This window comes from Pipistrellus hanaki, assembly GCF_964339955.1.
Source record: "Pipistrellus hanaki genome assembly, chromosome: 11".
In the NCBI taxonomy this organism is placed as follows: Eukaryota; Metazoa; Chordata; class Mammalia; order Chiroptera; family Vespertilionidae; genus Pipistrellus; species Pipistrellus hanaki.
In genome coordinates, this window is record NC_140513.1 from 23,612,788 (window position 1) to 23,639,927 (window position 27,140).

At 45.6% G+C, this 27,140-nt stretch overlaps 1 protein-coding gene across 1 annotated transcript in view; it reads left to right on the plus strand.

The window, feature by feature from the left end:
• GABBR2 (gamma-aminobutyric acid type B receptor subunit 2) overlaps positions 1-27,140 on the plus strand; it is a 309,555-nt gene that overhangs the window by 145,818 nt on the left and 136,597 nt on the right. The window contains exon 4 of the mRNA XM_084898711.1: positions 16,568-16,669. Within this exon, the coding sequence (XP_084754837.1) occupies positions 16,568-16,669 (102 nt within the window). The remainder of the gene's footprint in view (positions 1-16,567; positions 16,670-27,140) is intronic.

The following is a 27,140-nucleotide window of genomic DNA, read 5'->3' on the forward strand; positions in this document are numbered from 1 at the left end:
ACCCTGAGCATGTATTGGCCTATTTTACTTTTTCTAACAGCCGTAAGGTAAGTTGTGGCTTTGCCCATTTGTAGGTGCAAAAAGCACTCGGAGAGTTTCGTTGCTCCCCTGAGGTGGCCTAGCCAATGGGGGCACAGCCAGCATCCCATTCTCCAGCCACCCGACTCCGGTTTGTCCTCTTGCCTCTCCCCCATTGCCTTCCCGGCGGGAAATAGAAACACTGGCTCTTGTGTGTTTACACCTGTGGGCCCATGAGCCAAATCCACCCCCTGTTTTAATGGGACACAGCCACGGTCGTTCATTTGCACATTGTCCCTGGCTGCTTTTGCAATGTAAAGGCAGAGTCAAGTAGTTGTGACAGAGACTGTGTGGCCTGCAAAGTCTAAGTTGTTTATTATCTGGCCCTTCACTGAGGCTGACCCATAGGTTACAGCATGAGCTGTGGAAAGCAATAGGTCTGAAGTTTAATCCCCAGCTCACGGCTTGTTATCTGTGTGACCTCAGGAAACTAACTCAGCATCTCTGAATCTCATCTTACTTATCCATGAACTCATCATAATCATATATATTTTTAAAATAGATTTTTTTATTCATTTCAGAGAGGGAGAGAGAGATAGAAACATCAATGATGAGAGAGCATTATTGATCAGCTATCTCCTGCACACCCCACACTGGGGCTCGAACCCACAACCTGGGCATGTGCCTTGATTGGGAATTGAACCATGACCTCCTGGTTTATAGGTCAACACTCAACCACTGAACCACACCAGCCAGGCCATAATAATATATTTTTGTTCTTTTTCTTTTTCTTTCATATATTTTGATTTTATGCCAATGGTCAAAAGGGGTGAGATGACATGTGTGGAGGGGCTCTGCATCTGAAGTGTGCTCAGTAATCAAAGTTGTCTTTGTTACCTTTCTCACTATCATGTATGTGCAGCCTTTCCCTCTTGTGCTCTGTGTCTTCCTTTCTGGAACATTCCAGCATTTTTGTTTAAGAACCCTTCATCTTTTCTGACACCCTCTGATACAGATGAAGCACAGCTGCTTCTCAAGCCTCCTCAGAATGCTGGCAGCAGGTATAAGTGACACTTACCTCAGACAAATGAATGGGAAGTCCTGAGGTCTCATTCATTCATTTAGCCCATGTTGGCTGAGCTGGATTCCATTCCATTATGCTGGAATATGACAGGGACTCAGACAGGGCTGCAGGGCCTCCAGGAGCTGCAGCAGGGGCAGATGGACAGGTTAATAAACCATGACAGTAATCACAACCCCAGCGCCTCCAGATTCTGGTCTTCTTTGGAAAATTCCCCTTGCACTCCGCAGAGTGAACACCTGTTCCCAGAACCTCTGGGTACTGCTCCTAGGAAGATACATTATAAAAACTGCTTAGCTTAGTACAGCTTCCAGCCCTACTCCTGGGCTGCTGGCCCACTCAGCACTTTGGTGCTATGTCCACCCCAGGACGTGGCCGGCTTGCCTGACTCGCCAGCTCCCTCCCAGGACACAGACTCAGCACCTCTACAGGCTGGGGCTGGCTCCACAAGCTTCAGGCCAGGGCAAGGGCAGACTGTCTTTCCTGACCTTGGAGGAGCTACTGACAGCTTAGCTTCTCTCCGTCAGTCCGTGAGGCCTTGACATTCTCCCCTAGCCACCTGCAAGAGGGCCAGGACCTCCTGCTGTGGCTGTTGTGGCTGACCCAAAGAACTTCCTAATTTCTCCAGACCAGGGCCAAGAAAGGTGGGCCTGGGAAGGAGGAGCAGAGAATGCAAGCATCCAAGGCTGAGCACAGGTCATTGGAAAATCCAGAGGGACTTCACGGAGGTGGGGTTGTTTGCAGTAGGGCTTAAACAGTGAGCACAACTTGAAAACAGGAGAGCAGAGGCCAGGAACTTAAAGTGATTAGTTTGTGTGTGGTTAGTGGTAAAAACCAATTATAAAGGTATATGATAAAATGTGAGATGAAAAAATTGGGATATAAAATCATGTACTCTTTGATGACTTCTACCTAAAAGACATACCTGTTGTATCAATTAAGGCCCTGGCAGGAAACAGATGGCATATTCAGAGAGTTGAAGTGAAGGAAGTTCACTTAGAGCCGTGGTCGGCAAACTGCGGCTCATGAGCCACATGCGGCTCTTTGGCCCCTTGAGTGTGGCTCTTCCACAAAATACCACGGCCTGGGCGAGTCTATTTTGAAGAAGTGGCGTTAGAAGAATTTTAAATTTAAAAATTTTGGCTCTCAAAAGAAATTTCAATTGTTGTACTATTGATATTTGGCTCTGTTGACTAATGAGTTTGCCGACCACTGACTTAGAGGAACTACTTTGGGCAGGACCAGGGGCGCTGAACTAATGCTGATCAGCTGCTGTGGTGCAGCACTGTGCTGGTACAGGAACAATGAGGAACCACTGGGCACTGCCTTCAGACAGTTCCTATCTTGCTTTGTAGGGATTTGGGAAAAGCTCCTGGAAGGGCTACAGCTGGCGACTTTTGAGGTCCAGACCCTCAACACAGTCCCTACCCTCCAGGCCTCCCAGTTGGGGCGGGGGGACACTCTGTAAAAAAGCCCTTTTTGTGTCTGTCATTGTGGATACCCACCCTGGGGTCAAGGCCAGTGCTGCCCGCAATCCTCTTCTCTTCTCCCTGCTCCCAACCCTCCTGACTTCCGGAGGCAGAGAAACACAAGTTTGAATCTTGGTCCTCTGGCTTACTAATTGCAAAGCCTTGGGCAAGTCATGTAACCTTTTAGGTCTCTCATCTGTATCATGGGGACAGTATTGGCATCTGCTTCATAAGATTGCTGAGAGCAGGCATTCACTCCAGAGTGATTCTGCCAATTCCCTACAGCCTGCTTGCTCCCTGGGGGCTTGCAGTGAGGGGTGGGAGGAGGTGGTGGAGAAGAGTGGAGGAGGGGAAGAAAGATGGGCCCTGGGGAGCAATTTGTACCTATGCCTTCACTTCCTCCAGCCACCCACACCCAGATCTGCAGGAAGAAGGGAGTCAGTGCAGGCAAAGGAGGCCTTTATCTCTGAATCTGTTTTTGTTCATCATTTTATGTTGTTCATTATAATCAGATGCTCAAACCTCAGAGGAAAGGTAAGGAGGGGGTAAAGGGGAGAGATCAACCAAAGGAGTTGTATGCATGCATATAAGCATAAGCAATGGACACGGGCACCAGGGGGGTTAGGACATGAACACGAGTGTGTGTGTGTGTGTGGGGGGGGAATAGTAGGGGAATAAGGACATATGTAATACCTTAATCAATAAAGAAAAAATGTTTTAAAGAAGGAGGAGGAGGAGGGCTTTAAGTGCTAGGGCTGTAGGGCATCAGGCAGAACTCCAGAGTGGAGGCCACAAAACGGCTTGGGAATGTACAACTGAAAAGGAAGCTGCACCTAACAAGGGCGGTGATGCCCCAGGGTCTCCGAGGAGTCCTTTAGCTCCCCCTGGAAGGGAGAGGTGGGCACTTGGATCCTGCTGCTTCTCCAGCTTAGGGAGCTGCCTGGAGCTGTCCTTGTTCTGCAGGGTTGAGAGCCTCAGCATCTGTGCTCTCGTAACTGGGGAACAGGTTTAAGAATTCGAGACCTTCCCAGGGCTTTCAGCAATCCCTTTTGCTCCTCTGTCTGACGCCTGAATCCCTTCTGAGCAATTCCACCTCTGCCTGCACACCCACAGTGATGGGGAGCTCACCCTCCTGGGAAGGCCTCTCCATCCTTGGATCACTTTCTTACTGGAAAGTTCGGCCTCTGAAGCAGCCAATATTGACTTCCTGGTGGCTTCTCATACTGTTCCTTGGCCTTCTCCTTGAGGCCCATGTGCCAAGTTGGTGACCTGGTCTTGGTGACAGCTCCTCTGGAAATGCAGGTGGGGTGTCTCCACAAACCTGGACCCCCCATCCCCTCAGCCATTCCTCTGGCAGGGACAGAGAGCAGGGTTGGGACTCTGCAAGCCAGGGAGCGATTTTGCATTCTGCTTCCTTTGATGCTCTCAGGTGTGATTTCTCTAATAGCCCTCCTCTATTTTGGTGTCAGAGATGCACTCTGCATCTGGCTGATTTCCTATAGAGGTTTGTATTCATCATCTTAACTGGATAATATCCCTGTTTTATTAATATCCAAATATTTCTGTAAATATTGGTTTGGTCCCATGAGTCTGCTTCAATTAAAGCAATAGGCACTTTGTCACAGGAAAGCAATGAGGTTCTGATAGCTAATTTAATTCCCCACAGCTCAGTGTAACCTGACTTTGCTGACTGCCAGCAGAGTGGTGAGCTCCTTGAAAAAAGCGAAGCAAAGAGAAGACTGCCAGCTGGGGGCGGGGGGCTACAGGAGGTTTTGTGTGTTTTTTAAGAAGGGAGCCTGAGCCTGGTCCTACCTCCTCGGTTCTTTGGAACTAAAATTGGGAGGATGGCTGATTTGCGAGCCAGAGGGCCCTAGCTCTCAAGTCACCGGTCCCTTCCTGATGCAGGTAGCTCCAGCATTTTCCTGGCCTACAGTGTGGTCCTGGGATGTGGCCCCTGGGGAGGAAGCAGTGGCCAGAAAAGAGGGCACCATGGCCTACAGACTCTCCCCTTGAAGGACTGCCATAATGGAAAGATGGCAGTGAGGGCTGCAAGGGAAGACAGAGATGTCTTGGGTGGGTCCTGGGTATGGGGGCCTGTCTGTCACTGGCCATCTCTGCCTGCTGAGGTCCCCCTTCCAATCTGCTAAAGGTCCACTAGCAGGTGGGAGCTGTCATAAGGGCTTGATGTGAGTGGCCATATTGGGCTCAGATCACAGGTCCTCACATCCCTGTGCCAGGGTAAGAAGGGAAGAGGAATGTCCTCAGGGAACTCTGCCTGCCCTCGGGCCCCATGGATACTCACAGAGCCCTCAGAGCACCTGCATCAGTAACCATGTCCTCAAGCTGAGACATGCAGCCCAGCCCTGGGCATCTGTCTCCTTCCTCTAAGACTGGCTCAAGATTGATCGTGAACTCTTCTGGGCTCAGAATATTTACCCCATTGCATCTCAGCCTGGACATATGCTATGCATCCTCAGTGTGCATTTGTTCATTCTCTTGTTCATCTCATAGCTTTAAGTACCTACTGCATTCCAGGAACAATGCCAGATCCCCGAAATCCAACAACACTCTTCCCTCAAGGAGCTACTGTGGTAGTTGGGGAATGGATGTGACAGCCCAGTACTCATAGTTAGTCTGCGAACCAGCCCAAAGTTGTGGCCTGGATTCCTGAGCCTCCACTGAGGCCCATGAGGCTGGCAGGCCTCCACCTGGACTCCCACATCTCATAACATTGCCACTCCGGTCCTCCACTGTTTCCCTGCTCTTGGTAACTCTCAGGAAGTGAGAAAAGCCACAAATGAGTAGCTGGACAAGTGGCCATCAGTCCGGAAAGCCAGAGTGCCTTTAGAAAGCTTCACCTGTGGCGTGAGGTGTGGACAGGAGAGGAAGCCAGGATCCTGGTTTGGACCAGCAAGCAGTCAAGTCTCAGGAGGCCCCAAGTGTATTCATTCCCTGGGGCTTCCGTAATAAATCACCACACACTGGGCGGCATAAATCAACAGAAATTTACTTCTTACAGTTCTGGGGACCAGAGCTCCAAAATCTAGGTGTTAGCAGGCCATTCTCCCGCCAAGGGCTCCAGGGGAGGATTTTTCCAGGCCTCCTCCAGCTTCTGGTGGTTTTAGCTGCTCTTTGGCTGGTGGCCACATCACTCCAATCTCTGTCCCTGTCTTCACATGGCCTTTTCCCTCACGTCTCTATGTCCCAAATCTCCCCTTCATTTCTCTAATAAGTACTTACCCTGTTTCCCTGAAAATAAGACAGTGTCTTATATTAATTTTTTCTCCCAAAGTTGCGCTAGGTCTTATTTTCAGGGGATGTCTTATCTTTCCATGTGCTAGATCTTATTTTCGGAGGATGTCTTATTTTCGGGGAAACACGGTATTATTAGCTCACTCAGGTAATCCAGGATTATCTCATCTTGAGATTCTTAAAGTAATGACATCTGCAAAAACCCTTTTTCCAAATACAGTTAAATTAGTAGATTCTGATAGGACTTTAACATACCTTTTTTTTGGGTGGTCACCATTCAACCTGCTGGCTCTGTAATGTGAACATGCAGGTGTCACACATGTATCTATGGTCTTCACATGGACATAGCTGCATATATACCCATGTACTGCCCATGTGCAAGTACCACATATATACAATAGATCTAATACAAATTGTTTATGTACTTTTCCTTTTAAAAAATTTACTTTCATTAAATTTTTATTACAGGTTATTAAGAAATCAGATATTTGCAGATATCTGAAAACTAGATGGCTTCATTAAACTAAAGGAACAATTTCTTCAATGAAAACTCATCAGGTTGGAAAGGTGGAAATATAAACACACAGATGTTTCTACAGGAATTTAAATCCATGCTCCAAGTGTTTGAAACATTTCAGAGGTTCAGAGTATTGCTTTAGCAACTATAAAATTCGAAAAGGCAAAGAATGAGGGCATGTGGAATTTTCAAACACTTGTTCTCTTGGAACCATAAGCATTGGTGGTGCAAGAATCTCCTCGCAAGCATCCTGACCAGATTCTATTTACACATTTATTTTGATGCAGGGAGCTCACTATCCACAAAGCAGCCTTCTCCATCTTTAGAAAGTTCCTGTTGTTGCTGAGGCCGGTTTGGCTCAATGGATAGAGCGTCGGCTTGGGGACTCTGAAAGGTCCTGGGTTCAATTCCGGCAAGGGCATGTACCTTGGTTGCGGGCATATCCCCAGTAGGGGGTGTGCAAGAGGCAGCTGATCTATGACTCTCTCTCATCGATGTTTCTAACTCTCTATCTCTCTCCCTTCCTCTCTGTAAAAAATCAATAAAATATATTTAAAAAAAAAATAAAAATAGAGAATCCAAGATGGCTGCTCGGGTAGGCAACTAGCCGCAGCCGCACACAACAATTTTAATAAAATACAACTAAAATATAAAATGGACATTACCCAGAACTACAGGAAAGTCGACTGACTGGAAATCCTACAACAAGAAGCAAGGAGAAAACCAGAAGGAAGCGCGGAGGAGCTGTAAAAGCCCAAGGTACGGAGACACGCGGCGCGAGGAGAGGACGGAGCCGGAGAGGAGGGAGGCCGAGTGCCTGGCGGGCGTTCCCTAGCGGAAAGGAGATAAAACTCCGACTGTGCTGGGCCCCCGACTGCTCTGAACCCCCGTTCTGGGCCAGACCCCGGGGACTCAGGCTCAGCCATAGGGAGCTGGGCTGTAAGTCGGAACCCCGGGGTAGCGGAGAAAGGAGGTCCCGGAGGCGCACACACAGCGCGCAGAGAAGGGACGGTCGGCTGTGCCGCGGGATTGCCCTGACGGGAAGGAGACTGGGGCTCCAGACTGCTCTGAACGCCACGTCCAACTCCACTTCCAACTGAACTGAACCCCAATACCGGGCTCATTGGGGGAGAGCATAGACTGTTTGGCAGCAGGCAAAAATCGAGGGCACCTTTCAGAGGCGCCGGCAGCGAGCACTGAAGGACCCGCATAGGGCGGGGCTGACGGAAGCCAAAGCTGCAGGCTCCACCCTGAAACCCCGTCCCATCTGTAACTGCGAAATGCGACAACAAAATAGATCACAAACGAAAGAAATGGAGGACAAAAAGCGTCTGGATATAGAGTTCAAATCTACGCTTATAAGGTTTTTCAAGAATTTCCTAGAAAAGATGGATAAGGCCTATGAGGATATGAAAAGAGACCATCAAGAAATGATAAGGGAACAACAAGAAATAAAGAATACATTGTCTGAAATAAAAAATATTCTACAGAGTCCTAAAAACAGAAGGGAAGATCGCAAGAATCAAGTCAAAGATTTGGAACATAAAGAGCCAGAAGACACTCCTCCACAGAAGCTAGAAGGCAAGAGAATCCAGAAAATTGAAGATAATGTAAGAAACCTCTGGGACAACTTCAAGCGAACCAACATCAGAATTATGGGGGTTCCAGAAGATGAGAGAGAGCAAGATATCGAAAACATACTGAAAGAAATAGTGACAGAAAACTTCCCCCACCTGGTGAAAGAATTTGACTTACAAGTCCAGGAAGTGCACAGAACTCCAAACAAAAGGAATCCAAAGAGGACCACACCGAGACACATCATTATTAAAATTCCAAGAGCAAAAGATAAAGAGAGAATATTAAAAGAAGCAAGAGCAAAGAAGGTAGTAACTTATAAAGGAGCACCTATACGATTGTCAGCTGACTTCTCAACAGAAACCATGCAGGCCAGAAGGGAATGGCAAGAAATATACAAGGTGATGAATAGCAAGAACCTACAGCCAAAAATAAGCTACCCAGCGAAGCTATCACTCAGAATCGAAGGCCAGATAAAGAGCTTCACTAATAAAAAAAAAGCTAAAGGAGTTCATCACCACCAAACCAGAATTATATGAATTGCTGAAGGGGGTTCTTTCAGAAGAGAAAGTAAACAAAGATAAAAATTATGAACAACAAATACGTAATTATCAACAAGTGAATCTAAAAACCAAGGAAATTAAAAAAATCTGATGAACAATATTAACTGTTGAATATAATAGAATCAGAGGTATGGAAGGGGAGTGAACTGACGATTCTTGGGGAAAAGGGGAGAGGGGGGCGTGGGAAGAGACTGAACATAAACTGTGCACCTATGGATGAGGACAATGGGGAGAGGGGAAAGGGCAGAGGGTGGGGTGGGAACCTGGTGGAGGAGAGCAATGGTGGGGGGGGGGGGGGAAGGAACATTTGTAATAATATGAAAAATAAAAACTTATTTTAAAAAAAAAATAATAAATAAAAATAAAAATAAAAATAAGAAAGTTCCTGTTGGCTTTGGACCAAACTCGACTTTCCTGAATCATCTACCTGCTGTCCCCCCTCTGCCAGGGGGTGCCAAGAACCAGGTGCCTTCTCTCCCACGTGACAGCCCTTCTTGTTTGAAGTCAGCCATCACTTCCTGCTTTGGTCTCCTCTTCTCGAGGCTAATTTTTTAATTAGTTTAAATTAATGGCGGTTTCTGGGGAGCTCCAGCCCCAGTAAAAATGACCTGAATTATTCAAAGATTTGAGTGTTTCAAATGCCTGTTTATCCTAATTAGCATTTAACGACAGTGATGCCCTCTGCCTCTAACGAGCCACATTTTAACATGTTCCATATTTTAATGGGTTTTACTTGAATGAACTGTTTAATCAAGTAAAGACACATTTCATGAATGAATAGAAGTAAATCTATAATTACACGCTTTAGTCAGGTAAGAGGAGTGACATTTCAGCACAATCCAGGGCTATATATAGCCAGTGCATTTGAATGACAAAGTAGGTTACCTCGGCTTCCATAGGAGACCTGGGAATTCGCTTTGCTCTCAAATTCATTTCAGTAACCTAATTAGAATTTTCAAAGAGTTGTAAAGTGCATGTGGTGCAGACTTGGTTCTCCCCTTCTTTTCCTGGATCTCTGCCTTTCTGGATGATTCCTGAGCGGGGGCAGTGGCCTCGTTGGGGAAGTTGACTTGGGAACTACTGGCCACAGAAGCCAAGTGTCCTGGTCCCTGACACTGTCCACTGCCTTCATTGTGCATTCACTTGCTCTGTCAGAGGTTTCCGCCTGGGACGTGGGGTGGCAACCTGGTAACTTGTAGCTGTAATAATACACTGCCTCTCTCTTCTCCCTTTCTCATTTTCTCTCTCTCATGCTTTTCTCCCTCCTTTCCCTCTCTTCAGTCTCCCTTCTGACGTGGGCAGGCTCTGCTTGTGGTACTGGGGGCGAGCAGAGGATCAGGCATTAAAGATGAGGCGTGACTATTAGAGGGGGCAGCAGAGGGCAGGGGAGGAGTCCAGGCTGGTGAAGGAAGATGGGGCCCTGGACCTGAAGAAGGTGAGGGTAGGTGACTTCGGGGGTTCAGGTAAGCTTGGAACCCAGTTGTGAGGCTGGCAGTTCTGTTGCTTTTACTTCTAAATTTAGTGGTTCTCAACTTTAGCAGCACACAGGAATCATCAGGAGAGCTCTAAAAATGCTAATGCCACGGTCCTGTCCCAGAGATTCTACTTGGTCTAAGAATCAGCAGGGGTATCAGTGTTTTTTTGAAACAGTGATTCTAACGTGCAGCCCTGATGGCTTCAGGTGACTGCAGTCCAGCCAACATCTTGACGGCCTCATGGAAGACCCTGAGCCCCAACCACCCGGCTGAGTGGCCCCCCCATTCCTCATCTGTGGAAAAGTGTAAAACACATTTTTCTTGTTTTAAGCCACTAAATTTTGGGTAATTTGTTACACAGGGATTGAGGACTAATAGAGATTATTAATTGCCCCAAATGTATCCTCAGGTGAGCCACTTTCTGCCACCTCCGCCACCATCTCCTTCTCCAGCCTCCAGAATCTCTTACCTGGATGATTCTGTTGCCCCCTCCATGGCCTTGGCCCCTCATTGGTCCCACAGCAGCCTGAGTCATCATTTTAAAACACATTTCTAATCATGCCATCCCCTCCCTGAAGCTTTGTAACTGCTTCCTATGTGCTTAAGCTCAAGACCAGACTCTCTCACTTGAATTATGAGACCCTTGTGGTCTTCCCCACCTCCTCTTCTTTCCCATTTCTTGCCATCAGTCTTCCCCCTGCCTGGCCCACATTCTGCTCTAGCCTCGTCCGGCTCTTCTAGTTTCCCCACTCGCTCCCTCCCACCATAGGACCTTTGTACATGCCGCTGATCAACTGGAAAGCCTTCTGCCTGCCTACCTCCTGATCTCTCTATGGCAGCTTCTCTCAGAAACATGCCCCTGAACTTGAGTGCCCTTGTCTTGATGGCTAACCAGGGTGGTCACCTGATTAATGTCTCTCACTCCCATTAGATAGAGACCCAGGAAAGTAAATGGTTTTGCTCATCGATTGGAACCCCATTACCACCTCACATGGTGCCTAAAGCAGAAGAGATGTCAATATCATGACTGAATGAACGAACAAACGAAGGAATGAATGAATGAGAGAGCGAGACTGACAAGAACAAACAGGACCCCATTCTGAAATGATCAGGCATTAGGTAGTTGTCCAGAAAGGCCTCAAGCCTAGTAGCCAGGTAGTGCCTGGGCATGAGATGGAATTCCAGCCCTGGGAATGAAGCAGGAGCCCAGACTGAGGGCCTGAGGTCTGAGAAGGCTCCTTGCAGGAGGGCAGGGGATTTGTGGGGGCAGAGAGTTCATTGGCCCTACCTGTGGGCAGCAGAATGTTGCAGGGGGACAGGACCCTGGTAGGACATGCAGATATGGTCTTGGGCCCTTGAAGCAGGGATGAGATAGGTAGAGAGAGCAGACTGACACACAGGGAAATTATACAAAGTGGGGCACATAATGCAGTTCTTTCATAAGCTCAGTCACTTGGTGATTTCCAGAGAGTGGGCATGCCAAGCATCATCTGGGCAGTTGACGTGTGATTAGTGCAAAGGTGCAGGCTTCAGGGCAGGGAGGGGGCCCTGAAGGTAGACTGACACTCTGGTCTGCTCAGAGCTGGTGACAGCCTCCCTGAGGGAACTCAGTGGACCCACAATACACTTAAAATGGGTCACATGGCCTGAGTTAGGCTAAGCCAGAAACTTCTAAATAATCTGTCCCTTTTGCAATTGCATTAGCATCCCATCTTTTTCTCTCAGCTCCTTTTCCTCCTCCCACTTGCCCACTTCTCCACCTATATCTCACAGGATGGATGAAAACCAGTCTGTTTACCTGACGCCTAGTGTGTGGATGGAAGCTGTGTGCTCAGTCAGCTGGAGGCTCTAGGCCATTGTGATGGCTTTATTGAAGTGACAAGACCCTTTCACCCCTTTTCCCATAGCCCAGTGAGTCAACTGATTGGGAAGTTGTCTGCAGACCCACAGGACCTGCTGTTCGGATAGCTGATCTGACCTGATGACATTTTTCTCCCTGCTCACCCTGAGCAGGACTGTCTCCACTGCTCTGGGCTTTTCCACAAAAGCCATTGATTCTTCCTGGCTCTTGACTTTTCTTTTAAGATGTTGGATTTCCCTAGAAGACTGCTAAAATCCTTGGTTTAAATTTTTGGATTTGAATCTTTAATCCTAATGCTGCTGGGGAGGCCTGAGCATTGGTGTCACTCCTTATGACCTTTACACTCCTCAACTGCCCCACTGAGCCACTTTGTCACTCTCCCCGATAAATACAACCAGATTCACCTTTTCACCCAATCCCCTAACTCCCCCTCCTCTGGCAACCATCAGTCTCTTCTCTGTATCCAAGAGTCTGTTTCTATTTTGTTTATATTGTTCTTAGGCTTCACATATAAGTGAGGTCATATAGTATTTGTCTTTCTTTGACTGACTTATTTCACTTAGCATAATACTCTCTAGGTCCATCCATGCTATTGAAAATGGTAAGTTCTCATTCTTTTTTATAGCTGAATAATATTACATTGTATGTATGAACCACAGTTTTTTTATCCACTTGTCTATTGGTGGGCATTTAGGTGCTTCCATAGCTTGGCTGTTATAAATAATGCTACAAGTAACATAGGGCTGCATATATTCTTTCAAATTAGTGTTTTGGGTTTTTTATAGATATATACCCAGAAGTGAAATCGCTGGGTCATAAGGCAGTTTCATTCTTAATTTTTTTTAGGAGCCTCCATACTGTTTTTCACAGTGACTTTACCAATCTCCATTTTTTTTATATCCTCGTCAACACTTATTGTTATTATGATAGCCATTTGACAAGTGTAAAGTGATATCTCATTGTGGTTTTAATTGGCATTTCTCTGATTAATAGTGACATTGAGCATCTTTTCATATGTCTGTTGGCCATTCATATGTCCTCTTTGGAGAACTCATACCAGTTCCTGAGGGGGAAAAAGTCAAGAGCTATTGCCTCTGACACACCTGTTCTTTGCTGTGGTGCCAAGTGACTTTAGCTCCTTAGGGATTTGATTCCATGGTAGAGCCCAGAGTTGTGCTCTGAAAGCAAGGGGAGTTCTTTCTTAGGTGACCTCAGCTCTGTGAACTGGCCCCAAAGCCCTTGCCTTTAAGAACCCAACCCTTCCCTGTCCCCTTTCTATATCACTAGGTGCCCAGCTCATCTCTCCTCTGCAACACTGGCCATCCAGGTCCTCCCTCGCAGGTGATGGGGCAGCCTTCTTCTCTATCCCCTCCCATCAGTGCCCATCTCATCCCTTCTCCTCCCTTCCAGGGCAGCCAGGGCCTTCTACCAAATCAGACTCCTGGTGTCTCCCTCCCTAGATCTAATATGCAGTGGGACCCTAGCTATACTTGAGTGTGTGTATATTTTATTTTCTTGAGAATGAAGGGTTATTTCTTTTCCAGAACACAGTTCTGCTTTTACAATGGAATTGAATAAAAAATAGGATTCTCTTTGCAGAAATGCAGTTTATAACTAAATGCCAAAAGATATTGACTCTGTTAACAAGACATACCTGCAGTTCCAGAAGGAAAAAAAAAATGGTGATTTTTCAGATTTGCTAAGTAAGTCTTTGCCCAGTGAACTGAATGACCCTTCTAGCCACATGTGAGGGTGTGGATACTTTTCCTTGTGAGGAAGATCAATTACATTTTCTTTTCCATGCGTTGGTTATTTTAAAATACCATTCATTACTGGTTTCCTCCATTTGCTTTCCCTTGAAAAGTCCATTAGATTAAATACTCAAGCTGAGCACAGACTTCTTGGTGCTGAAATTATGGACAGTGAGGGCTGATTGCACCAAACAGCTGTTCTGACCTGTTCGGACTCATCAGGCCTCAGGAACTATCCACATCTGGCAGGATCCAGAGGAGCCATCCTGGGAGCATGCAGAGAGCACTAGGCTGGGAGTCACAACTCAGTTTCCTCATTTATGAAATTAGGGGCAGAGTGAGATGACCTCCAGGGTGTTTTGGTTTTATTTGTTTTGAGTTCTGACCACCTATGAAATATTTTGTCTGCCATAATTACATACAGCTTTCAAGCACACGCTTATACAAAGATAGATACCCACGCCACTGACTACCTTGATGCCTTGCCTGAAGCCTGGAAGTGCTCATTCCCGCTTTTAGGCAGTGCAGAGAGGCTTAGGATTTACAAAGCCATTCCACGTACTCAGTATTTTTACTAGGCCCCGAGACAAGCCTGTGAGCTACATGCTGTGTTGCCCCCATTTTAGAGGTGAACAGACGTGAGAGCAGGAGTAGTTCCCCAAATTTGGGTGGCATGCAAGTGGAGAGCTGGGGCCTGTCTGTGCAAGCCCAGCAGTGTGTGCATCCAGCTGCACTGCCTCCAGCAAGGGCGTGTTTGCACACTGCCTATATTTAATTGTTGCACAACACCCTCGTGACACACAAAACAAATCATGCCCTCTCCCCTGCATCCAGCAAGAAATTGAGGCAGGAAAAGTAAACTGTAATAGCAAAGTCAACATTTTTTTTTCATACAACTAGTTCCCACTCTCCTATCAAAATGGAAGTAAAAATGAAGGATGGACAAGCTTCACCCTGTGTCAGTTTCACTCTCAGTACATTTGTGTAATATTTCTTTTAAAGAAATAAAATACAGCAGTTCCTACTGAAGTCCATTTGTTCCCTTTGTCTTCCCAGTGACCATCTTGCAATATTCAGGGCCAAATTATTCAAAACATTTTTATATGTGCATTGGAATAATCACCATTTTAAAAAATATATTTTTATTGATTTTAGAGAGAGAGAAGGAGAGGAATAGAAACAGCAATGATGTGAGAGAATCATTGGTCAGCTGCCTCCTGCAGGCCCCCTACTGGAGATCAAGCCACAACCCCAGGCGAGTTCCCTGAGTGGGTCAAACAAGTGACCTCTTAGTTCATGGGTTGATGCTCAACCACTGAGCCATACCGGCTGGGCTACCAATTTTTGAAACAAGAAGTGCTTTTGTATTGTGGTAAAATATACATAACATAAAACTTACCATTTTAAGTGTGCAGTGCAGTGGTGATTAGTACATTCATGTTGTTTTACGACCAGCACCACCAGCCATCTCCAGAACTCTTTTATCTTCCCAAACAGAAACTATATCCATAAACAGTAACTCCCCAATCCTTCCTCCCCCAACCCCAAAGAGCTGCTGTTCTGCTTTCCGTCTCTATGAATTTGATTCTTCTAGGTACCTCATATAAGTGAAATAATATTTGTCTTTTTTGTGCCAGGTTTATTTCATGTAGCATAAAACCTTTAAGGTTCATCCATGTTGTAGCATGTGTCAGAATGCCATTCCTTTTTCAGGTTAAATAATATTCCATTATATCAATATACTACAATTTACTTATCAATTTATCCATTGATGGACTTTTGGGTATTGTGAATAGTGGTACTGTGAATGTGGGAGTGCGAATATCTCTTTAAGTCCCTGCTTTTGTTTATTTTGGGTCTATACCCACAAGTGGAATTGCTGGATCACATTGAAATTCTAGGTTTAATTTCTGAGGAACCACCATTCTGTTTCTACAGCAGCTGCACCATTTTACATTCCCACCAACAGTGCCCAAGGGTTTCCATTTCTCTACATCCACACCAATATTTTCTGATTTTTAATAATAGCCACCCTAATGGAAATGAACAAGAAGTGCTTTTAAGGATCATCTTCTCAAATAGGAAGAAACTGGAGACTAGAGGGAGACGGTCACTTAGAGAGTCCAAGATCACAAGCAAGTCAGTGACAGAGCAGGACTAACCCTGGGTTCCACATCCTTCACCCAGTTCTTGCTACTAAAACACACGATCCAGTTTCCATTGCTTTATGCACACCCATGACCATGGACCAGATACACACTGCAGATTTCTTTGGTTTGGTCCTAACTTTTCAAAATTCAAAATACTACCAATATTTTAAAATATGGGGATCTTATATTTAAAAAATCTAGATTTCTGATTCTGGTGACTCTGGACTAACATTCTCGCATGGCATGATAGGAGCTGCCACCTTACACATGTGGTTGCCAGTTTGCTACAGTCCCTACCACTCTGCAATTTCTTTCCTTGTTGGTCCTGGTGAACACTGGAGTTGGCAGCCCTCTGCCTTTCAAGCATATCGATGTTAGTCATTCTGTGTCAGCAGACATGTAGATATGTTTAACACTGCAGGCTGGTTCATAACCCCTTACTCTTTTCTCCATTCTGCATTGTCCATTTGAATGTCTTGGCTATTTCTTCACCCTGTAAGTTAAGTAAGATTACAAATAATTAATACAAAATATAAATACTGTTGGGATGTACTTGAATAGTCTGGTTTGGAGTCAGTCAGACACTGAAGAAACACCAGCATTAAGTCCAGAGACTTGAATGCTCCTCTTGATTTTTCCAGAAAATTCCTGGGAAACTTGAATAAGCCCCTTCCCTGTCTGGCCGCCTCGTGCCCGTATGCCAGGCCCCACAGGGTGATCTATTTTATAATGAAAATAAAAACCACTCCTTTTCGATGTTAGTGGAGAAAATCACCTCACTCACTGACAACCTCTCTGAACCAGCCCTTTCTGTGGCCACCAGAACACCCACCCTCCACTTTTTCTCTCTGACAGGTGAGGAATGACCTGACCGGGGTTCTGTATGGTGAGGACATCGAGATTTCAGACACCGAGAGCTTTTCCAATGACCCCTGCACCAGTGTCAAGAAGCTTAAGGTACGTGCAGTGGCCACAGCCTGAAGGACAGAACCAAAGCCAGGCTCCTGGGGTTCCCAAATCCCCTGACTGTGAAGGATCTTGGAGTTCAGGCTATTTCATTTCATCCTTGGCACCTCAGACAAGGGGAGAAGCTCCCAGGAGCTGGCTTCCCTTGGCTTTCCCCTTTCCAGCACTGGCCAGAGGTCTCAGCACCAGCTGCATGGCCATGGAGAGCTTACTCAGTGATTGTATGTCTGTTAACCCAGCCTCAGAGGTAAGCAGGGCATCATCTCCATTGTGAAGCATCTCAGAGAGAGGAACTCCCTTGCCCAAAATCACAGCAAGGAAGTATACTGGGAGGACAGAAAGCCTAGGTCCCTGACCCCCTTCCGTGACACTCACTCCAGGAACAGAAAGGGTTAACTAGAAGTTTTCCCAGCTGTAAGTGGTCTCTGAGTGTCATCCGTCCATTCATCCTGCAAACTCTCAAATACCTTGTTTGCGCCAGATTCCCTCCTGGGCTTAGGTTTACCATCAGGCCTGCCCTTGTCCTCAGGTGGCTTGCACCTGTTGAAGAAAGCAGGTACCTCTCTAAGGAATCAGGAACACAGGGACCTGGGGACAAGGGGGGAAGGGACTGGCCCCACTCAGAGAAAGGGTTCCAACAAGGCTCCAGAGAAGAGCATTTGAGCTGGCCATGGACAGTGAGCGGGATGGGTGCTACAAGAACCCAGCAGGGAAGGAGGGCTGAAGACAGAGGGCCAGACAGCTGTGCTAACTTTACGCTTGAAATCAGTATGAATTCCAGGAGGCTGGCATATCTGGTGGGACAGGAAATTTGCCGAGGCTAGAAACAATTTAGAGCCAGTTTCCATGAGTCTTGAATGCCTAGCTAAGAACTTTTGTCTTTTATCCTGTGAGCAGTGGGAGCTGCTAGGGATTTAAAGCAAATACAGATACGGTTAAAGCTGTTACTTTCCTCTTTCATTCTCTTCCATTCCCTCATGCCCACATTGAAAGTCATTGTCATGGAGACCCAGACATGACATATCCCCTCTCTCTTGGGCAGGTCCCAGGTTACACTAGATAGAGCAGGTGGCAGTTTAGAGCACTCATCTTTCAAAGCTCTCAGTTCACAGATGGCATACAGAAGCTGAGAGGTGAGGGGTAAAGCAAGCAGAGCACCATTTCTTTGTCCCTGTTCTGGAGCAAACAGTGCATCTACACGTGACATTTCAGCCCTGGGAGCCTCTGCAGATGAGGAAACAGTAGCTAGGGAGGGCCTGCTGGCAGCACAGATGGTTGGGGCTGGATCTGCCCAAGCTCTTCCCCAGAAGGCTGTGTGGTCTGAGGGTTAGGTCAGGCTGTGTGAGACCTGGAGGAACCAGAGAGGTGGAGGGCCCACTCTGCAGGGAGTGAGCCCCTGGTGTGGTGTGGGGGGAGGCAAGGGCCTGGTACTGAACTGACATTCTCCTGCCACACACAGTGTCTCCCCAGGGTGTTCACTTGAAATAGCTCCTTGTACCTTGGAGGCCCTGCAGAGTTCTGCAGGCTTTAAAGTTTAAAGAGCCTTTGTGCATAGAGCAGAAGCACTCGTTAAAAGTCTACAGGAAATTGGAATGGAACTGGGTGCTTTGCTCATCAACCAACTAACTACAACAGAAGCAAGGCTGAATTTAACAATGATGAAAATAGCAGCCGACCTTTCAAATGCACTAACCAAAGGCCAAGTCCCCATGCACAGCCCTACACTTTCACTTACCCATTTAGTTCTCCCTGGAGCTTTGGACAGAGGGCATTTTGTATCTCCATTTCACAAGTTGGGAAATTGAGGCTCAAAGAGGTTAAGGAACTCAACCCAAGTCACCCAGCTGCAAAGAGGGAGGTTGGAATTCAAACTTGGATCTGGGCAACACCAGGGCCCAGCTTTCTCCTCCACCCCACACAGGTGCGGTTCTGAGAAAGGATTCCAATGTCACATAAGCCCAGGAGGGCAGAGCCAAGGACAGCATGCTCGGTCTGTTGGCAAAGAGTTTCTGCTGTGTAAAGCACTCTTCCCATAGAACCTGCAAGCTCTTTCTCATGCCTTCTACCCTTCTTTGCTGACTAGTCCCCTTTTCCCAGACTTTTCCCTTCTCCAGTTATTTCAGTTAAAATTTAAATCTTTGCCCCTCTCACTCCCTTTCCCCCTGTCTGCTAATTTCTTTCTCCATTGCACTGATGGGCATCTGCATATTTCCTGAGCAGGTATTTAATAAAGTACCACTAACTGGGTGGCTTAAAACAACAGAAATTTATTCTTTCACATTCTGAAGTATAGAAGTCTAAGGTCAAGGCCATGCTGTCTAGAAGGCTCTGGGGTTCTTCTATCCCTTTCTCTGAACTTCTGGTATTGCCAGAGACCTTTGATGTTCCTTGGCTTGAAATCTCTGCCTCAAATGGCATTATCCCCCTTCTTCTTCACATCATCTGTATATTAGGACACTAGTCATTGTTGGCTCTCAATCCAACATGACCTCATCTTAGCTAATTACACCTGCAATGACACTGTTTGAAATGAGGTCACATTCTGAGGTTTGGGGGGTTAAGATTTCAACATCTGGGAGGGGGGACACAATTCAACCATTAACAACATCTGACCTACTATTCATTTTACCTAGTTGTTTTGTCATCTGTCTCCTCCCACTAAGATGTAAGCTCTGAGAGATAGCTGTTTCTGTCTGTCATGGTCACTATTTTATTCCCCCATCACCTAAAACCAAATCTAACTTGCTCAATAAATTTGTTGAGTGTATATAAGTGAAATATCAAGTCTGGGCAGATAAAGTCAACAAAACGCAAGAGTAAAGTACTCAAGAACAAAGAAACGTAACTTCTGGAAAGCTCTGAGAAAAAGCAAACCTGTGGTTCACTGTGGGACAAGATAGAGAAGGAAGTACAGAGGACAGGGAAGAAAACTAAATAGAAAATTATGGAATTAAAATCTGCATTTGAGGTAGTAAAGAGCAGAGTTAATGCCAAGGAAAATAAAAAATCAATAATTTGGAGGACAAACTTGAGATTCAAAGGAAATGGTCAAAGAAATCAATCTAATGAAAGGAAGATAACAGTTATGGATGCTGGAAAAGGGAGATCCTAAGGGAAAATCAAACAGAATCAAAATTTAAAAAAAAGAAAACAAACACGCCTAGCACCCAACTCTTGGTTTCTAATATTATTTTCAAGGAAAAGGAAACAGGGTTCCCTGGAGTAATAGCTGGTTCTAGTATTGAGATAGGAACTAGATCCTGGAATGTCTTGCAGTGCCAGAAAACAAGAAATGCTCAAAAACACCTTCACACACAGATGGGCGGGGTCAGAGGGAACTGAAAGAGTTCCTTGTGGCCACAGCTGGAACATTAGAGCAATAAAATAAAAGTGTTGGATTACAACTCAAAGTATAAAATAAATATCCATGAGTTCATATGATATGAATGATTGAATAAATAAGTGGGAGAGAATAGACAAATCTCCTATGCTGAAGAATTTCAAATAATTTATATAGATATTCACACTCAAGGAGGTGGAGCAAAACTACCCACTTATTAAATGACTTCCTTCCAAAGAGTACAGTATGAAGAGGGTGGGAGTGGGGAGAATAATTCTACAGTAGGAAACCTGACAAACACTACCTCAGACAGGTGATCAATGTCAGCATCAGCCATGATAAGTCCAATTGATTGAATGTACCTTTAAATGATGTGATAAAAGGGCATTTTACCTCTATGATCTTCTTCCCCAAAATCCATAACCTCAGGTTAACCATGAGAAAAGCATCAGGCAAATTCTGTTTGAAGGCCATTCTACAAAATATCTGACCAATACTCTTCAACACCGTCTTGGTCTTTAAAAATAAGGAATGTCACCCTAGGTGGTTTGGCCCTATGGATAGAGTATCTGCCTATGGACTGAAGGGTTCAGGGTTCAATTCCAGTCCAAGGGACTTACCTTGGTTGCAGGCTCAATCCCCAGCCCTGGTCGGGCCCCATGTAGGAGGCAACCAATCAATGTGTCTCTCTCACATCAATGTTTCTGTCTTTCTGTCTCTCCTCGCTTCCTTCCACTCTCTCTAAAAATCAATGGGAAAATATCCTCAGGTGAGAATTAAAAAAAAAAAAAAAAAAAAAAGGAATGCCTAAGTTTAAAGGAGTCTATGTTAAAGGGGTCTATGGAGACCTGACAGCTAAATATGGTGTTCTGGGTGAAATTCAGAAGTGGAAAAGGACATTAGAAAAAAGAACTAAGGTGATCTAAATACAGTATGGACTTTAGCTAATAATAATGAGTCAATCCTGACTCATTAATTGTAACAAATGTACCATACTAACACAAGATGTTAAAAATAGGGGAAACTGTAAGAGACATATGGGAATTTTTATACTATCTTTGTGGTTTTTCTGTAAATCTAAAACTATTCTCAAATAAGAAATTTATTCTTTTTTAAATTGGAGACAAACTTAAATAGACTCAAGAGAGAACTACTAGATTGGAGCCGACAAAATTGCCAATCTTCAACCATGATGGAACTATAAAGTCAACAGTTTCATAAGGAATGTGCTGGCTACATGTGCAGACTAGCTGGCCTTTCCACATTCTAACAGAATTGGTGAAAAGAGAGTCATATATAGACACATTTGGCAAAAGTTTTGAAATACAAACATAAAAAGTTTTGAAATGTACAAGTATCTAGGCCAGAAAAAAAGCATATTTTCCACAAAGGTGCAAAATCCAGGCCACCTTGACTCCTCTGCAGTGTTCAGTCCCAGAAACAATGGACCATGGGGAGACGTCCTCTGATGTGTGAGGTTCACGTGGTACACGTGCCAGGTGCCCTTCTAGAAGTTAGTCCTTGCAGTCAATGTCATCCTTCTAGAACCAGGCAAGCTTCATAGTTGAAGTCATGACAGACATGCTCTGAGGACCACCAGGACCTGTGGAAAGAGCTAAGTTTAAATAGTAGTTATAAAAGATGCAAAAATTCATTTTGAAAGCAAATATACATACACATATAATGCAAAAATAGATACTATAATAATAGTTATTGAATATATAAATCTAAATTCCTTTAACAGAGCCAAAGAACTAGATGAGTTTGAAAAAATAAATGGGTGCTAAACTCCTGGTCTTACATAGGAGAGGGACTCCAAAGAGACCATTTCACTCACGAGTTTCATAATTAGAGAAATATAAGCTAAAGAAGACTTAGAGTAACTTAATGGTAAATACACTATAATGCAAACAGAAGCTTCTGAAACATGGAAGATAAAAACAAAGAAAATCTATCCCATGTATTGAAAAACAGCAAGTAGATGTGAAAATTACAAAACAAAAAAGATAATTGCTGATCAAATATAATCATCCTGACCATAAATTCGAATTGGTCAAACTCCATATTAAAAGGCAAAGACTTTCCGATTGTGCTTTGAAGAGGTAATTGTAGCTATTTACAACAGAGCGACACAGAAAGGTCAAAGGTAAAAGGTTGGACAAAGGTACAGTATACCAAGCAAACCAAAATGAAACAAGAATCCCAGTGTTCATATTCGCACAAAGCCAATACAAGGTTCAGGTGTTAAGGACAGTCATTTTCTATAAATAAGGGTACAATTCACCAAGAGAATAATACACTCATGGGCCATTATTGCTCTAAATTGCATCTCACTGAAATATATAAAGAAAAGCCTGTAAAAATACAAAGGGGAATTGATAGAAACACAAAAGTATTGAAAGCCATAACATCTGTGTGTGTGTGTGTGTGTGTGTGTGTGTGTGTGTGTGTGTCTGTGTGTGTGTGTGTGTGTGTGTGCGCGCGCGCGCGCGCGCGCGCACGCGCACGCGCGGTCAACCAAGCAAAAATAAGCATAGAGGGACTGAATAATGAAATTAATCAGGCTGATTTAGCAGCTATGAATCTAAAGAAAGTCTCTGTGTGATGAAGACCCCAGGTGGTTAAGCTCATTCTGGGCTTGTTCCAAACAGGGGCCTTTAGTATTAACCGCTGCCAGACCTGACTGGAAGGCCATCCCAGGCTGCCCCTGGGTATTTCCATGGCGTGGCTTTGGGCCTTGTGGAGGAGGGCGCCAGGCTTCTGTTCAGTTCAGTTGCTTTATTCGCCTTCCCCTGAGCAGCCCCAACCCTGCTCATTCAGGATTTATATTACAGGAAAATCTCCTTATTTTATAAATTAGCTGATTAGCAGCTTTAATTCCATCTGTAATGTTAATTCCCTTTTGCCATGTCACATGGCTTATTCACAGGTCCTGGGAATTAGAACATGCCTATCTGTGGGGGGCCGTTATTCTGCCTGTCACTCGATAACCACAAAGATAGGCCTTGAGGTAGACTGTTGCCTGCTTTGCTCCATGGGAGAGCGCTAGTGGGAATTCTAGCCCCACCCCAGAGGCCAAGAACCTGGCCTGTCTATCTGAAAATGCAGTTCGTACAAGAACCCTGAGGGGACACAAAGCTAGAATAAATATTGTGCATCTTCCCAGCAGGCAAGTTTTGCTCAGAGACGTGGGAAGAAAAAGCATTATTTCTATCTTAAGATAAACATAGATACATTATTAGAATGCTAAGTATACATGAATTTTTAAAATAAAGTAATAAACTTTAAAGAAACCCATGCTTTGCCAGTGGGCTGTCCTGGGCTGTTCCCTCTTCACTCCCTTTCTTTGGCATATGTCCCCTGCTTCTCTGTCTTTAGGGACATTTCTGGTGAGGAAAAAAAGGTCTAAGAAAGACTAATTTTAGCTAAATATAAGAGAGCGCTCATTCTGATGTGGAATCAGTTTGTCAGAGCCAGGAGTGACTTTGGAAAACATCTAGGCTGACTCTCTCAGGCTTACCCCGCGCCATAGCTAGACAGACCCCTATCTCAGTGTCCACGGCCCCTGGTCAGGCCACTCCCCCAGCCTGCATCATGACCAGCCTATACTAACTCAGCTGCCCTGGGGCTCATAGCACCTCAGCCCTTTCTAGGACATCCAACAAGGTTTGATTGGATTTTTTCAACAGCCCATTGGGATAGTTAGAGTGGGTCTGTGCTGTGCCCTTGAGGATCAGGAAGCTATTGAACGAGGGTGGAAACAGAAGCACAGGTGGCAGAAGATGCTACATACCCAGAGGTCAATGTCAAGTCAATCTTGACCTTCTAGCAGGATCCACACTCCTGACACAGGGAAGAAGAGCAGGATGGCCTCTACTTTTCTGCTCTTTAATGCACAACAGCTATTGTGATGTCTCAGGATTGCATTGGCCACTCGGGTCCTTTTACTCCACAGTTGCAGGACTTGTCTCCATGACTTGTCATTGCAGACTGGATCCTGCAGCTCGGGCCTGGTGGGCTTGGCCTCTCAGCCTGGGAGGCACTGTATGGGAGGGAGTGGTCAAGTGTCAGGCTCTCGAGCCAGACACGCCTGGGGTCGAGGTCTGCACAACCACTTCCTACCCGTATATCTTAGTCTAGAAAGGGAGCCTGAGATTCTTGTGAAAATGATTTATTGAGAGTGTGCTCTGGAGAAGGGGAGAGAAGCAGGATGAGGCTAGAAGGGAGCTAGCCAGAATGCTGTATGGGTGGAGACCTGGTTAGCCTGGCCCCACAGGGTCTCTGGAGCATAGCCTGCACTACAGAGCTGGGCTCACCTTTCAGCGAAGGGGCTGAAGTTTTATGTGTGTGTGTCAGTCACTGGCTGCCATGGAGGGTGAGGCCTGGCATAGCCTTCTAAAGCCGGGAAGCTCCTCTCCTTAGCTGAGAAGGGAGCGAGCTCTTAGCAGCCCACCCTTACTACAGAGCTCAGAGGGGTGTGCCAGTCCTGAGGAGGGAATTCAGCAGGACCAATGGCATCTGCCCCACCTGGGCAACTCTCGATTTGGGAGCCTCAGTTTGCTGGTGAAACTTTCCAGAGTGGGCATAATAATAATAGCACCTATCTCTTAGGCTGAGACTGATGCACTACTTAGCATAAGTGCCAGAAGGAACTCAGGAATTGTCATTTATTTTGACTTTGCTAGACCCCTGCAAATGGGTGTTTTTTAATTGGGTCATCCTTCTTAAATGTCACTTTTGTGTGTATATGTGTAATTTTAGCTCCCTTCAAGGGTCTCAGAGACAAAGGGATTCTAGAAAATGAGATTGGCCTAGGAAAAAGGAAAGAAAATCCACCCAGAGTTTTGGCCTCCCACCCCTCCAAGCCATACCCATTTCCTTCCATTTTTGCCCCTTCTTTTGGCTTCTTGAGGGCTTGAACATATGTCTCCATTATGGTCTGCAACCTTAGATCTAGCCATTTGAGAAGAAGTTGTCTTTTGTCCAATCTCAGGTTATCTACTTATACTCACACGGCACCTTGCAGAATCAAGGGTCCATGGAAGGTCTGGGACCTCTGCCATGTTCTAGGTTCTCTGTAACATCACAGCCATCTCTGTCACTCTCATCCTCAGGGACGTTTGACTCTCCTCCCCTATATCCTGCTCCCCCAGACTGTCCCCAAGCTCTTTCACTCCTGAGGAGAGTGTACTCATACCCAGGAGAGTGTGCTCATACCTCTTCCACTCTCTGGACTTTCAGGAAAAGAAGCTAGTTATGCAGCATTTAGAAGCATGATTCTGGAACTTTTGTGAGAGCATATTAGGAGTGTTTAAACCCTATAAGATCCCCCAAATCCAAAACCTTTGCCCAAATCTTGAGTCTTTCAATAAATTGCTGCACCTGAAAGACAAACCAGGTATATCATGCTTTTCATACCCACAGGACCACTCCTTATGCACCTACCCTACTTTGAGAAGTACCTCATCCTCTTCATACTGTGCTCCAGGCCCCAGTAAGGATCCCAGCCCAGTCACATCTCTGTTTGTCCTCTACCCAACCCCGGATCCCAGGTTCCAGCTGCACTGGGTGCTGCCTTGTTCTCTTTCCTCCCAGACTCTGGAACATCATACCCTCTCTTACTCACTGTCTAGAGTCAGAGAGGTGTGAATATCTTCCTGTATCAAACATAAACCGGCTCTGGATGGGATCTTTTCTCAGGGTACTCTGATGATCAGGGAGCACCAAGGTAAGACCATTGGTTTCGGGGTGCTGTGCAGTCTTGGTGGAAGTCTTTTGCCTCTCTGGGAAGAGGTTAACGAAATCACTGATCCCTTGGGCCCCATCTAGTCCTAAGCATCTAGGAGCACAGATCAAGCAATCTGTCCAACTTGGTTGTCAAGGCAACAGAGATACTAAATGGTCCACAAATAGCAAAGCTGGTTATTTATCTGACAGCAAGTGGCCAGGTGGTCAGCTACGAAGATGTGGGTCCCTTGGTCCATTCCAGAAATTGACATGGTGAACCCAATCAGTGCCTAGTCCCTAGGCTAACAGGATAAAAGTGCAATGATGATACCAGCTGCTGAATAACTAGTATGGACCAGGTTTTGTGCTTGATGCATCCAATACCTATGTATTGATATATATGCTATGACCTGTGCTGAGAATTAGGAACCCAGAGATGAATCAAGTTACCTTCAGTCTGGTGGGAAAGATGGACAAGTAAGTTGTCTTGTGCCATGATAGAGTGCTCTGGGCCCATGGAGGAATAAATGGCCATCAAGACTGATGGGACAGACTGTTGGCCTCTCTGAGTAGGGGTGCCTGAGCTAAGGCATGAAGAGTGGGTGAGTAGCCACTGTCCAGGCCGAATGAGTGGGGTTGGAGGGAAAGACTTTCTATATGGATTAACTTACAGAAAGAAAGGGGGGGATAGAGTGGGAAAATGAATGAATGAACGAACGAACTAATAGCAGACCTGCAGGTAGTTCATTCTTGCTGCTGTGGAGGAGTAGTAAGAAGTGAGGACTAGTGAAAAATGAGATTGAAAAATGTGCAGGAGTCAGTTGGTAAATAATCTTAAGTGCTCTACTGAAGAGCTCAGAGATTGCCCTATAAAGCTCAGGGAGCCGTGAAAAGATTTTACAAGATCACATTTGAATCTTGGAATGATTCTGTGGATACATTGGTGGATGGGGCAGGACTAAAGGCAGGGATCGGGATGGGAGACTGCTGTGGTTCACCAATAGGGAATGATGGTGGCTAAACCCAGGGCTATGGGGCTGGAGGACAGGGATAATTTGAGAGCTATAAGCAGACAGAACAGCAGGCCCTGGTTATGGCTTGGATGAAGAAAGAGGAGTGAATCTAAGATGACTGCCAAGTTTCCCAGCTTGGGGGTGGGCGGTTGGCAACCCCAGTCTCAGAGCTGGACAGCACAGGAGGAGGAAGGGGCTTGTTGGGAAAGATGATGAGTGCATTTTCAGTCATATGAGCCTGAAGTGCCTGGGAGAAACCGAGGAGGTATCCAGTGGGCAGCTGGAAAAATGTATCTGGGTTGGACTGAGAGATTTTGGAATTCACAGCACACAGTTTGGGGGTCATGAATGAGGTTGCCCAGGGAAAGTGATGTGGGCAGAA